We start from the raw sequence: 14,949 nt of genomic DNA on the forward strand, positions 1-14,949 counted from the left end.
CATAAGTTGATCAAGAAAGTCGATCCGTTTCCAAACAAAATGCAAAAAAAAAAAACTAAAACACAAACCTACAAACTTTTAATCAGCGTAAACTGAGGAGAAGACACGTCATCGGAAAGACAGGGTGGGGAGTGATCAATGGGACCGGAGACCGATGGGGATGCTGGTGGTGACTCTCTAACGGGAAAAAAAGCTTGGCATTTGTATTGGTGAAGTTTCGACAGGTATTGTGCATTCGCTTTCAATCTGTTGAACTTGAGCGAACAAATGAGATATCCTTCTTATAATAGACAAATATGTACGCGTTCGTAAATTCTACAGAATCACATTGACTCTATCTTTATTTAGGGTGAAGTTTTGAACGACGATGTTACGTTCAGGCTATGAAATCTTTAGCATGTGGCCATTTCTTCTTTCCCTAGGATGACGAACATGTGTACGAAATCAATATGATTTTAACTCTCCTATCATTTATTTATGTTTCAATTTGTAACAGATGGCAGAGCAAAAGCCAAGACTATTCGAGGCAACTGGACTTGACATTATTAGTAAAGCCCAGGCGATTGCATGTCCGAAAGAGGATGATGGTGAGTTGCATGGTGAGCAGAGTGGCCAGTCCGTAGTTACTAGAAAACAAAATGTAACACTTTTTATGCATAGAGTTAAACTATTTTGTTATGTAATGCATTATGTTATACTGGTTGGATCCAGTGTCATGGAAATCTCGATGTACATGTGCTGCAAACTTCAGAAATGCAATAAGAAATGCAGCATCTCGAATAACACCTCACATAGAGAAGTGCATTTTTTATAATACTCTGCTAAGCTTTGGATAAGGAGGCTAATACAATACTCTTGGAGTTAGTCAGTCAGTTTGTGCAGAAAAATCTCTACCAAAACTATACCAAAAGCTTAAACCATCACCAGTTTTTGCTGCTTCAGTAACTGAAAGGATATAATCAGGTAAAGTGTAATATTTTATGTAAGGTGAAATGTTTTAAATCAAAATAGTGCCTTGCACATCCTTTGAGCCAGAAAACTGCACACCATATGGTGGTTTGTATTTATTTATACAGTGTTGCACTGCAAGAGCTCCACGCTCTTCTAGCGTCTTAGATTTCCACATTAAGTGTAATTAATGGCTTGAAACCTTGTTGCCAGGAAGTCAACATTGTACTTTGCTCTTATGTAAGCAAGGCATAGCTCCCTGTCAGTTCAGTCCTATCATCACAAACAGTGAAGCTCTCACTTTTTAGCCTCTTTTCCTAATTATTCAATTGGAAAATTAGCCAATACAGCCTAAAGCCATTTTCATTTCTCTCTTTGGTGTGTGGACTAACAATGCTTATTCCTGTTAAATCAAAAAAATATGGCCCACGTGTTAATTAATCATAAGACATTAAATGTTAAACATAAGGGAGAGAAAGGCATCAGTGAATTATTAATTTGGGGATAGGTGGTAGAAAAATAAACAGGGTTGCTGTGCCAAAGCAATAATTCATTAATAGTTAGCATTGAAATCTTTCCATGAAATGTAGATTCATTATTAAACTCGGTTGGAGAGCCCTGACTAACAGAGCAGATCACAGCATGCTGTGTGGTTCTGCAGAAGGAAACTTCCACCTGAGGGGGGACGCTTGGAGAGCCAGTGAAGATTAGAAAAAGTGCTTTTTGCCTAGTTGGGTATACTTATAGCACCATATCGCTATTGCCTTTGTCATCAGTCGAGAATGCAGTATGATAAATTGGTGCATTAGTCTCCCAAGTTAGCAGTATCAGCCTGGATTTGAGAGGTGTGTGTGTATTGTGTAAGCACTTGTATTTGTTTTTGTATGTGTGTACATTCATATGTGTATGTTTGTGTTTGGAGTAAATGCTTCTGTTGCTTGACACACTGAATCAAGTGCTGACCCATGTGTGATGTTCTTGTTATGTGTGTGTTAATAACCAGACCGAGTATTAAAGAAAGATGATTAACTGATATGAAGGAGGCAATAATACAACCGTATTGTTCACTCGCGGGACCTGCCTTGCATGAACACTGAACCTGCGCATGCCTGTAGGGGGTCGTGCCATACGTCACTTTTGTGATAATGTTATATCTATTGTGTATGCACTTGTATTTTTGTTTGTATGTGTGTACATCCATACGTGTGTGTTTGTGTATGGAGTAAATGCCTCTGTTGCTTGACACACTGAATGAAGCGCATGTCAGATGGATGCTGACCCGTGGTCCTGTGCTGGCCCCTGACAGTGGTGGCGTCCGGTAAAGGCCTGGGCCGCCTGCAGCTGAAGCTCAGCCCCATCGTGGAGCACGAGCCGAGCCAGCCCAAGTGCCACGCCGCCCAGCCCAGCGACTCCTCGTACTCCCTCTGCTCCGTGGACAAGTACGACAGCCGCCTCTCCTCCACCGCGGAGTCCCTCACCTCCACCTACACGCCTGACACCGGAGGTTAGTGCCTGAGTTATCCCCCCTTCGCTAGCCCCTCTCTCCCTCTGCCAAACGATCCCAGTCTGATACCCTCATAATGGAGACGGTGTGAAGTGGCTGACTGCATCTGCAATGAAGCAGGGCCATAGCGCCGTGCATGGCCACATAATCGTTTTTTTCCCCCTCCAAGCAGGGGTCGACAGGTCTCTAGTGAAGCAGCCCAGAAAATGGCTTCATCGTCGTCGACAGACTGCTCATGATTGTGAGAGGCCAGTCATCTCTGCTGTGTGTGTGTGTGTGTGATCTCAATTTAGCTGTCTAATTAAGAGAGTATACAACCCCAAAAAAAGCTAAAAACATGCCTGTGTATGTAGCACGAAGCTCACGGTATCATTTGGTGTTTTTCGGAAGCTTCTGGATGTTCCTAGGAATTTACAGGCTGACACATGATACGTTTTATGTCCATGAGAATGCATTTATGCAGTTTTATCGCATGAATTATTGAAACTTGTACATTATTTAGAGTCAGAAACCAGAAAAAAAAAAGTCATATTTAAAAGCTGGACACCATACCGGAAATACTTTTAAGTAAATTAAGCAGCCCATTCGATTAAACCTAAATTGCGACGATCATAAATTATTAAGAACAAAAAGCACTGAGCTTTGCTGTACATTGTATAATGCCAAACCAGGCTCTCTCAGAATAGGCCTCCATTGAGCAGGAGATGTTTGAAATCATGCATGTAATTGCGAATGTCCAGTCTTATTTGTGGCATTTGCAGTATTCGTTATGGACCTCCTGGAACTCTCTAGTCTATTGCTGCTGCTGCCTCTTGCCGTCATTGTTTCAGCCTTATGATCTCACAGTGTATTGCACCCCAGAGGCACTGGGGGCTTACAGTAGGCAACAGTGAGAGTGTTGGCCCCATGCCTGTGCGGAATGGCGATGCAGCCATTTGAAATGCATGTTTTGAAAAAACTTTTAAGGGCTGATGGTAATTGATTATGTCTCCGAACAGCTTCCTCACTTGTCTTTCAGTGAGCAAGCGAGAGGGTGATTTCGTAAATTATGCATGTGTAAAGAAATGCCAGGGGAGAGGAGAGGAGGAGGAGGAGGAGGAGAGGGGGGGGGGGGGGGGGGGGAGAGAGGCTTTTAAAATGTTATAAACAATAAGTGAGGACAGAGCGTGGGCTGTTAAAGGGCACGGAGGATCTAACCCGTGAAGGCCAAAAATCCCAGACTAAATGTCGGTTCAGGTAAGCTTTTTACACAGACCTACCTCCCAGAGTTTTGGTGTTCTTCCCGGACATCAGATTCTTCTAACTTCAGATGCTTGACTTACATTTGACATAAAGACTTTTATAAGATCTCAGTAGGAGGAGAATGAGCCACGTAGATTGTGGTTAATAAGCAGAGATGTTGGGGATAGTACAGCTTTATTGAGTGCCAGAAGATGCATTGCATACAGTGGACAGTTAGAACTCCTCTAGTTGTTTAGTTTGGTTTCCTGATACCACATACTCCCCGTCAACTTAAGCTCTGTATTTGCTGAAACCTCCCAGCTAAGAAGCTGTCTTTTGTTTCCACACAAAATTAAGTGTCAGTCTGCATGCATAAGAGGAGTGAAGCAGCTTCTGGATGAGTGGTTGTCCATCTTATCTAAATGACGGGAATACTGGAAAGAGACTTCTCAGTTAAATTGAGAAAAATAGGGTTACACAATAACACAAAGCATTGTTCCCTTTTGGTTCTCAGACAATGATTGGTCCAGAGATGGCAATATGTTCATGGTTTATGTTTATGAAAGAGCCATACTCATGCAAGATGGACACATTTTGACCTAAGTGCCTCCCTTTTATACTGTCATACATATTTTTGAAAGAAAACTGAGTAGTTGAACCTTTAGCTGAAATGATCAGACATTATATAATTTCACCCAAATCTGGATCAGGTTTAGACAGCTAGATCATGAGACCATGAACAGATATCTATTACTCTCACTCCCATTCATAAAGCCTTTCCTACTGGGATGAAATGGAGGAAGCCTGTTTCCCTTCAGGAGTGTGAAGTCAGTAAAGAACGCAAGGCCAATAAATATTTAGCCATCTAATGGGAACTTGGATGTTTCTCTGGCCGCGCGGCTCTGACTCATCCTCCATTCAAGGCTGACTTTGATTTGGTAGGCCAATGTGGGCTCTTTGAGGGGCCATTCTCACCATAACTCCCCTTCTTTTTTTTATTGGAGTATTAGTGGCATTTAAATAGCCCAGTAAAGGATGGGAAGCATCATGCCGCTCCAATAATTTCCCATCCACAGCAGTTTTGTCCAAGCACCCCCTCATGGGAACATCTGGGACTTTACAGCTGTGCCGCGAACAAATTCACACAACACATCATAATCTTAATAAAAAAAAATACACATAACACTTTATTTGTCATTTGGAATGAGCCCATTCAATTTCATAGTCTCTGTAATTTACATCTGTGCTGATAACGGAGTGAGAGGGAGAGCAATCTGTGGTTTCTACTTGCAAAAAAAAACAGACCTATAAGTACTTAGTGTTGCATCATTGTGGGACATTTTCCTCAAGTGCATGCCAGTATTTTCTGAGGAGGATGACGGTAGTGATTAACGGTAAGTGTATCTGTTCACCTTCTTATTTTCAAGAGCTCTCCATCTTCTCCATCTCAGGCGCCCATTTTCTGTTTTCCCCTTCGTCTGCTCTTCCCGACAGACGACTGTGCTGGGATCGTGTTGGCCTGCCTCTTCTGCAGGTTCTACGACCTGTGCCTCATGCTGCCCGGCTCGTGCGACCGGGCGGCCCAGCACCTTTTCCCGTCCTACCACCACTTTGCCACGGTCGTCGAGCCCGCGCGTAGCAACGGCAACAATAACAACAACTGTGGCTGCAACTGCAACTGCGAGTTTGACTGCGGCCTGATCGATGCCTGCCAAGACACCGGGGAGTGCCTGGAGCTTGCCATGGAGATCTCAGAGGTGTGCTACCACTGAGGTGGAAGGAGACGGCTGTCTTCCGATGGAGACCCATTGCAGACACAATCACAGGGGAAAAGCATGATGAATTATATCAAAAGCACAAAAGACATTATTATGCACTGATGAAATTGTATTGACCGTAGACAAGTGCATCAGGCTAACCTGCTAACTACGATAATGGGGGGAGCAGTAACTTGAATAAACTTCAAATGGCTGTTGCGTCTCTAATGATGTCATCCTGAGTGTGTCTGAGTGATATTGCACTGGAAATATCTGTTTACAGGGTATAGTAAGCCACTATTGAGCTCTGAAACTCTGAAAGGAGGAAGGCTGGCGCAAAAAAAAAACAGGTACTTCAGCCCTATCTGATAGTTATTCAGGAAAAATAGGAAACTTACACCTCCCTCTGCACAGCTGGCCTATTTGAGTTCAAGTGTGATTGTTAACATGGGAGCATTCAGAGGTGGCATCTGTAGGACACTTGTCCTTGTAGAACCCTTCAACCTTTGCTCTCTGTTCACGAGAAAGCGTTTTCTCTGAAGTGTATAGCCCATCAGCAGTGTGGATCATCCTTCCCGCCGTGAGATGGGCCTCTTGACGTGTAATGATACCAGCGACAACCCCAAGCCTTGTGCATGTGTCGTCTGGGTAAATAAAGCCAAGCTCTACCCCGCTAGCAATTCAGCATCTGTCTCAAATGGAGGTCAGGCTAAGATGGAGCATTGCTGCCCGTGCACTTCACTGAAGTGTTGCTGTATTGTCTGTGATTGCTAAACATTTGTTTTCTGCTCTGCCATGTGAGCACCAACAGAGCAACCTCGCCAAGCAAATAATGGGCTCGCCAAACTGCCGTGTATACCTCCTTGTTCTCAGTGTTTCTCCTCGAGTGAAGGTGCCATACCCTGGAAAAGCTCTTCAAACGAGAGACCTAGATTTCTGCACAACGAATGAAAACCATCTGTATCCTGCGGACGGTCCTCGGCTGCATTCGAGCGTAGTTTAAAGGTTCAGAAGTCAGTAAAGCGACGCGCAGCGGAGCACGCAGAGCCGTCCTTATGTTTTACTGCTACCTCAGAGACAGACTTCCAGAGGCCCTCCTAGGCATAGATACATGGCTGCATGTTCCGCATTACAGTCAGTGGCCATATTGAGCAGGGGGGGGGGGGGGGGGGGGGAGCTCAGTTTGTGACCAATTTGCTTATTACTTGCTGGGGCGTAATTACAAACCCAAGCTAATACGACATCATAAAAGCAATTGGGAGCCCTTTGTGGTTTTTAACATAAATTGCATCTGCACAAACAGATGCTTGCTTAAACAGAAAACATCTGCACATCCTAAAACTTTTTGGAACCAAGTCAAATTACCTGCTAGATATGGGAGCGATGTGAGCTATTGGACTGACTATAGCTTTTAATTGTACAAATGTCCCATTTTATGAAGCGCAGGCTAGGGGAAAAAAGAAGTGACGAGTGAGTCAGCAGAGACAAAAGCAAAGGTTAGAGACGAAATCAGAAGGCCCACGGCAGGCATCTTGCTGTGCTGTCTTTGCTTGCTGTTTAGCGACACATTAACAAAACATTCCTTGTTTCTATGCAATGCTCTTGCATTTTTTAATTTTATCTTCAGTAGTGTCACGTCCACATGAATGTGATCCCCCCACCCCCCCCACCCCTCGCCATCTCTAATGGGACCACGGCTTCTCTTTGTTGTCGGCTTCGCGTTTGTTGTTGCTGTGTTAATGAGAGATGAGCTGCTTCTCCCGAGCACACAGTGCTAATACTACGGCCTCTCGTCAGTAGCTTTTTCATCCAGCGAGCGGCTGCTTCCCCAGGGGTGGTTGTGGTGGTGGTGGTGTTGGAGGGATGGTGGGGGGGGTACGGGGTGGGTGAGAGGGGTGGGCCACTATGAAATATTAACATCATGTGTTTAGAGCCTCTTTTCGAAACAGCGGTTTTGTCAGCATCTTATGTACCTTGCTCCTCAGGAGTGCAGGGCCTGTGAGGAGATGTGCTCCCAATGCATGGTGTTGTTCCGTGTCGTCGGAATAATTTAGGCGTGTTTTTCTAATGGTCTTTCTGTGTTATTATCGGCTACATTTTCACAGTGATTTCGGAGGCAGATGGAGCACTCACCCAAACCGTCATGCCTTGGAGGAATATAAGGTGCTGTTTTTGTTCATTCCGCACTGCAAACTCTAACCATTAGAATGTTTTGGAGATGGGGAGGGAGAGTCACGTTATGTTTCTGAAAGCAATGGTTTATTCTTTTTTCATGCTTGATTGTGCCCCGTTCCATCTATTTGTGAAAACTATATATTTCATGATATTAAACAAGGGAATGCATACAATTTCAACTTTGGTAAAAAGCCTGACTCCTTGTCCTTTGTGTTTTCTTCTTGTTTACTCGGGTTTTGTGTTGGTAAATGCTGCACATGCCCCAAAAGCCTATGTGACTAAAGAGAGAGATTTAAACAGCACAATGAACATATCAAATGAATGAGAACTCTCTGGCATCTTCTCGATAGAGTATTCAGTCTTATAACACCAGTGGAGGCCTGTAGTCTGAATCTGGGCCATGTCTGGATGAATGTGTGTCAGGGACAGGAGAGGCAATAACCAGGGTGGAGAAGGAGCCGTGGGCTGTGTCCCAATGGGTGATTCCTAACCAAGTTATGGGCTGATTGCAGAGATACCTTTCAATCAACACCACATTCCCATCTGGAATGACAGGTGATTTTCTTCCGTGTCCAATTAATAACCTCATTTTTAACAATTAAGCGAGGGGGAGGAAAGGAAGGCCCCAGTAGACGGTGAGAGTCCTCTGGGATAGGTGTCTAAGCAGCTGCCTGCTTATAAAACCCACATGGTCATGGCTCCTGCTTATCCTTTAGTTAGCGTGTTATGACCCAGACCGAACTGTGCAGAGTGGTTTTAATTTTCATGCTTCCTGCCTCCACCCCCCCCCCCCCCCTCACTCCACTACCAGCCAAACTCTCCCTAGTGTCCTGATGTTGAGGCCAGGACACCCCCTTGTGAGGGTGGGGCACGAGAGAGAATGGGGCAGGTGTGTGTGACATATGGCAGGAGGATGATGGAGTGCATCAAACTATCTGTCTAAACCCCCCCTCTCCCACACACACACACACACACACACACACACACACACACACACACATACACATACCCATCACCCTCCCAATCACCCCCCACCCCCCCACTGTGAGGAGGAAATTAAAGGGCCATGTTGCGAGGAGAGGAGGAGGTGGAAGGAGGTGATTTAAAGCAGCACACAGTGGGGGGGTTGGAGGGTGGGGGAGGGGGGTTGAACGGCGTTCACTGGAGTTAATTACTGAATAATGAGGAACAATTTATTGTGGTCTTGTTATAGACATCCAAACGCCCGTATGTAGGCCCACTGGAGAAAAAAAGAAAAGAGATTGCCTCCTACCCTTCGTTCCAGACTTCAGCCCCTGAATGGAGGGTTAGGCGTGGGGTTGGGCTGGAGGTTGGGGTGGGGGGCTGACTTATATGCCTCCGCCAAACGAGGGCATTCTCCAGGCTGACCAGGTGCTTTTAGTGTCGGTGCCTTCCTCTGTTTGAAGAATTTATTCGGGAAACTAATGAGAGCTGCATTAGCCGCAGATCGATCTCTCCCCCTATCTCTCTCTCTCTCTCTCTCTCCCTCCTCTCTCTCTCCCCCTCCTCTCTCTCTCTCCCTTTCTCTCTCTCTCTCCCTTTCTCTCTCTCTCCCCCCCTCCTCTCTCTCTCCCCCTCTCTCTCTCTCTCCCTCATTCTCTCTCCCCCTCCTCTCTCTCCCTTTTGCTCACTCTCTCCCTCTCTCTTTCTCTCCCTCTTTCTCTCTCCCCCTCCTCTCTCTCTCTCTCCCTTTCTCTCTCTCTTCCCCTCCTCTCTCTCTTCCCCTCCTCTCTCTCCCTGCCCTGTGCAGATGAACACGCCATAACTCCTCATATCTACCCCATCCACCCCAGTAAATCTCCCTCAGCTCGCCTCAGCAGCCCACTCATGTCCGTCACCGATCTCCTCACATGCATCTGTCATATCCAGGGCAAAGGTGCCCACTCAAACCATAAACAATACATCATTAACTCTCAGTGCAGGCCCTTGTTGAGAGGATCAAGCCTAAACTGTATTAATGTCACGGTTAGAATTGCCACACTGAAATCAAATAGTGAGATCACTTTAACAGACCGTGTTTTTTTTTTTGTGTGTACAGTTTATGATATTATGATGCTGTTTGTGATGAGAGCTCTTATGTGCACCAAGCAGTTGAGCCCATAACAGGGTCTGCAGTTGACCAGTTATGTGTAGCAGAGAACAACCACGAATGCCCTATTAGCTCAGGGGGGCTTCTGCGGGAGGAAGTCTGAGAGACCTGGTACCATGAGTTCAATTTGATTTTAATTATGTGTCAAGATTTTAAATTAACCTTTGATTAAATGAATAATATTTGATATGATACGTGTTTAAATTTGTAACATAGGTTTTGAGGATGTAGCACTGTGTGAACATTGCTGGCATCCCTCATATGAAGGTAGAGGATCTCCTCTTTGCCCACATACTTTCATGTTGCCATTATTTTTGTTGTATTAGGTGTGAGACCAGACATCTGAGCAACAGCAACAGCAACAGCTGTCAGCAGAGTACGGATATCAAAGGTAAAACGCACACATTTTCTATTGAGGATCTGTCATGCATGTTCCACTGTAGTTCCGTATCAGAAACTCTGCTTTTGGTAAGGCATTGTGAAAAGAAACGGCAAAGACGTTGGTAAAAGATAAACACCTTCTCAGGTAAGGTGGTCTCTGTTGTTGCATTATGCATAACAATGCAATGTTATAATATTCTTTTTTCTAGTCAAATACATGACAATTAAATGATACACAATCCCATATTCTTAGTGAAAGGCAAATTATTTTTTTTCAGTATTCTGGTTATTTGACTTTTTCAGCATAGTTACAGAGACTGTAGATAAGGATGCAAATTTCATATTCATTTTTTTCTTCGTCCCAGAAAAACTCACACACAAGATATTCGTAACGGATCATTGCAGATCGTTATTAGAAAATACAGTGCAACCATATTTCTTTTTCCACTCTGCATTTACCTTTTAGATACATACAAAGCTTAAAAATGAAAAAGCTGTTCATCCAGAGATATACAGAGACAGAGAGAGAGAGAGGAAAAGAGAGAAAGAACGAGAGAGGGGAGGGGAGGGGAGGGGAGGGTTGTTGGGTAGTCATCCACGCTCTGGCCAGCCTCTCAGTCTGCTTCTGCCTTTGAAATGATCCTGCTAGTCAACCTGAGTGACACTGGCCTGCATCTTAATGAGCTCCCCTTCAGACGCGCATAAATTAAACCATTGGACGTCGGCAATCATGCAAGGTCCTGAGGTGCCACTTATTTATAGAATTCCAAATGTAGTTTTATTTACGACACATCTCTCGCTCACGGGACAAGCCACCTGAGCAAGGATGGCGCATTAGTTCAGGCCTGCTTTTAATTACCAGACAATGAATCACGCCCAAGCCTCAGCAAGAGAACAGAGTCCCAATTTAATGCCAGGCGTCCGTGTAATGCTGCCAGTGCTTTGATCACCCAGTTGTGCATCTGTGGATTAATTGTGCATTCGTGGGGGCCTTTTAACAAAAGGCTAAATAATAGCAAGGAACAGTTCACGGTGAATACTCAATGTACCTTTGGGGGGGCTAAGGGGAATAAAGAACTGAGGGGCTGAATGAATCAAGAGGTTTTTTATTGCCACTGTCGATTAACGCTGCAATTTCCTTGGTTCACAGTTACGGGCACATCATTGAGGAGCGAAATTATGTTTTATTTTTTCTCTGATGATGAGGCCTCATGACATTGATTCTTATGTCATTGTACTGGAAAAACCATCGAGGTCTCAGTAGTTTGGCCATCTTCACTGTTATGTCTTATACACTGTCTTTGTTGCTCCAAGTATAAATGTCAGGATTCTTGGCGACTATTTTTTTTTAACAGGTGAGCCTTGTTGATGACTTAACGGTTTATATCTCATAATACTGAACAACGTTTTCATTAATTATAGCGGAATACCTCCAACAGTACACTCCCTGGAGGTAGCATATCAAAGTCACTGCCAGGGAGGAGTACACAGTGTGGGGCCATCTCATTAATCACAGTAAGCATCTGTAATTTCACATTAAGTTTCACTTTTGCAAAACTTTAATTTAAAATGTAAGGGCCAGGTCAGTGATAGCAACTAATCCCATTACAGCAGTCCCATTGTTAAAAAATGACACATTTTCAGAACTTAGATTTTTTTTTTTTTAAAGAGTGTACATAAAAATTGAAATTAGGGAACACATTATGGCAGCATAATCGTGTGTAAAGCTTATCCAAGTAAGGATGAATGGCTACTTGATGGTTCCAGATAAATGGAAGCTCTTTTTAAGTGAACTGCTGGGCCTTCAAGTCAAGGCAGGGGAGGCTGTGAGAAGCACCCTTGGGTGGAAGAGCTTCAGTAATGAGAAGACTCTGAAGCAGCATCCTCCGGGTCCCCTCGCGCACCTCGCCCCCCCTTCCCCCCCAAACCCCTGCTGTTTGGGATGAGATGGATATTTCTCTTAGATCTCAGCGTATTTGCCTCTATTTATTAGGATAATGAATTTCTAAATGGTGAGCCAGTTCCAGTGTGCCCTGCTTCCCACACTCTAATTCCCTGCCAAATGTTCTCGTTGCCGTCGGGGGCTGTGTTATATGAAAGGCGCGGCTTACAATACCATCAATATGCTCGGAATGACAATCGGACGTTTCATGATATTAACGGAACTGAAAATTGAATCTGTCGGAATGGCGCTATCGAGGCTATGATCGATGCCTTTTTAGCTCAGTGCGATTTAATCCGTGGGCCTGTAATTTGAGATGGGCAAACAAAACAGGCGTCTTAATAGAGGGCTGTGAGTAATCCTGAAATGGAGAGCGATAATGCTGTTGTGTAATTAGAGGAGGCAAAGGCCACAGTGTTCCTTCATCAGGGCTGCCAGAGGGCTGCAAAGCAGCGGCCATATCATCATATCATCCTCAAAAAAAGGTCAGACAAACATGGATTTCGAGGCGAAAAAGTTATCAGCTTTTCCTGATATGATGTGAGAACCAGTCCTCGTGCTCACATCATTCTCAGGACAGCATTCCACCCTGGAACGCCGCGCTGTCCACAGAACCGAAAAGCAGGATGCGCCAGGCTGATAAATAATGACTGAAAACAATAGGAGCAGGAATGTTGAGATTCACTTAAAAGGTGAATTATTTAGTTTTCCTTCATTGAATAAAGTCCATTTCAATGTGACATGACGGGGGACTGCTGGGTCAGCGCAACCCAGCTTCAGCGTGTGTGTGTGTGTGTGTGTGTGTGTGTGTATGTGTCTGTGTGAGAGAGATATCGTGTCTGTATGTACTGTATGTGTGAGAGAAAGTGTCTCTGTATGTGTATGTGTGTACATGTCCATCTTTTTTTATTAAAAGAAAAAGAAAAGAAAATAACAATAAACAGAAATTCATGAGGTTTACTGTTCAGGCAGATCAAAAACGTGAGAAGAAAATAACTGAAGGGAGAGAAAAGCTCAAAGGGGCTCTCTCCACTGGAATTTACATCAATAATGCACAGCTATGTGTCCAGCTGCTGACTTTATTTACATATAATAACCACAACACAATACAGGTGCAGGGGATGTTCGCCCCTCTTCATTATTTATTGCCAACAACATCTTTTCATGGACGCCACACATGGCTAGCACATGCCTGTGAGCTGTGTAAGTCAGCAGGTGAGCGTGATCCAAGCAAACGTTGCAACCTGCTCGCCATCAATAACCCATGAGCTCACAAACAGGGCGTAAACAAGGCCCGTCTCGCAGGCGACGGAGGGGATGCGGTTGCCGTGACGCTTTAACTCGAAAGACCTGTCTGTGCCTAGCCCTAAACCCTCCTGTAGCATCACTCAAGCAAAATAAAATTCCCCCTCCATACACACACACACACACACACACATGCATGCACACAGAAAATTAAATTAAATGTACTTGAAGGAGCATTACGAAATAAATTAAACAGCCTTGACGGCCACTTCCATCCCTTGGGCTTGAGCAACTAGGGTTTATCAATAATTGCTCATTTAAACATGCATATAATTAAAAACCTCTATTATTCCCAAGTTTAAATCAAGGTCCCACAAATGTCAACCACTCTGCAGTTTGGAAAGGTTACGTGGCATCTGTGAGTGTCCCATATTTTTCCAATTTGTTCCAATTAAAGTGGAGTTGTTTAACTTTGAAGGACAAGTCTCACACCAGAATGCTAACACACAAGAGGGAATATTTCTTCTTCTGCCTATTGTTGCCTGCGGCCACCTCTACCAATAAGGCTGACCATAAAGTCAACACGGTTAAAATCCATGGCGGTTATAGTATTTGCTCAACAACTTCAACAAATCATTCTTATCATTCATTATGCTTATCATTCAAACTGACATCACTTATAAGGCACCAAAAGGCACATTTGTAATTAAAGCGTACTATTCCACTGATATGCCACCTCAAATGTCAGTTTAGGAGTTTAAATCAGCAAGCTTGTAAAGCATGTTTTTCTCCGGTTGGCATATGTAGGTGTGTTGATGTATTCTGCTTCACTGTCATGTGGTCTCAGCTCTGTGGCTTCAGCGCCTCCACTGTAACAATGTTGCATGTGAGCGGGAGACCGGTGTCCACATTAATCAAAGTTCATTTCGAGTGTGTGTGTGTGTGTGAATGTGTGTGTGAGTGTGTGTGTGCGAGCACAAGTGCTGTTCGGGGCTGAAGAACTGTTTAGCACAACACTTCTGCCCACGTTCCGTGAGGTAATTGCAGCACAAGGAGGTCGTAAATAATGTATTCAAGATCACTTACACCTCGTGGAGCATGCCATAGGTTTGAAGAGAGATATTATATTTTTTGCTGCTGAACGCTGAAGATTTCGCTCTCTCGCCCCCACACTTTCGAGGGAAAACGAGGGCTCTGCTACAGTTTAGAGCAATACAAACATCATCATAACACCAAAACAGCGGCCAAGCACTGCTAGTACAAATGTGATCTGAATGAACCACTTACTGCTCGGCACTCTGTACATAATGTCTACTTTAAAAGGGAGCTCTGCCACTATGGCAAATACAACTTGATTATTTTGGGTCACTTTGGCAATTAACAATTCAATCCTAGTTAATTCACTAAAATGACAGAACTGTGATTCATTTATCACAGAGCAATACATCTTAACTATTGTTATCTATGCTGAGAAAATAACGTCATCCCCATATGTGAGAGGTTGGTACAGGTATTTCAGTTCTGTGTCTGTGTTGTGTTGTGTTTTACGTATGGCCCTGTGTGTGTTTCTTCTCTTGGATATTTAATTGCTGATGTAAGATTGTGTGAGATTATTACATATTGACTGCAGTCCCTGATACCCATTGCAGATTATTGTAATGATATG

General features: G+C 44.1%; 1 protein-coding gene across 1 annotated transcript; it reads left to right on the forward strand.

The window, feature by feature from the left end:
• Positions 1 to 423: 423 nt before the first annotated feature.
• mdfic2 (MyoD family inhibitor domain containing 2) lies at positions 424 to 5,445 on the forward strand (the record flags this gene model as incomplete). The annotated part of the gene is made up of 3 exons (XM_080846745.1): positions 424 to 436; positions 2,255 to 2,452; positions 5,168 to 5,445. The coding sequence occupies 3 exons, from the start codon at positions 424 to 426 to the stop codon at positions 5,443 to 5,445; spliced, it is 489 nt and encodes a 162-aa protein (XP_080702871.1).
• Positions 5,446 to 14,949: the final 9,504 nt, after the last annotated feature.

The sequence above is a fragment of the Sprattus sprattus genome (assembly GCF_963457725.1).
Source record: "Sprattus sprattus genome assembly, chromosome: 10".
In the NCBI taxonomy this organism is placed as follows: domain Eukaryota; kingdom Metazoa; phylum Chordata; class Actinopteri; order Clupeiformes; family Clupeidae; genus Sprattus; species Sprattus sprattus.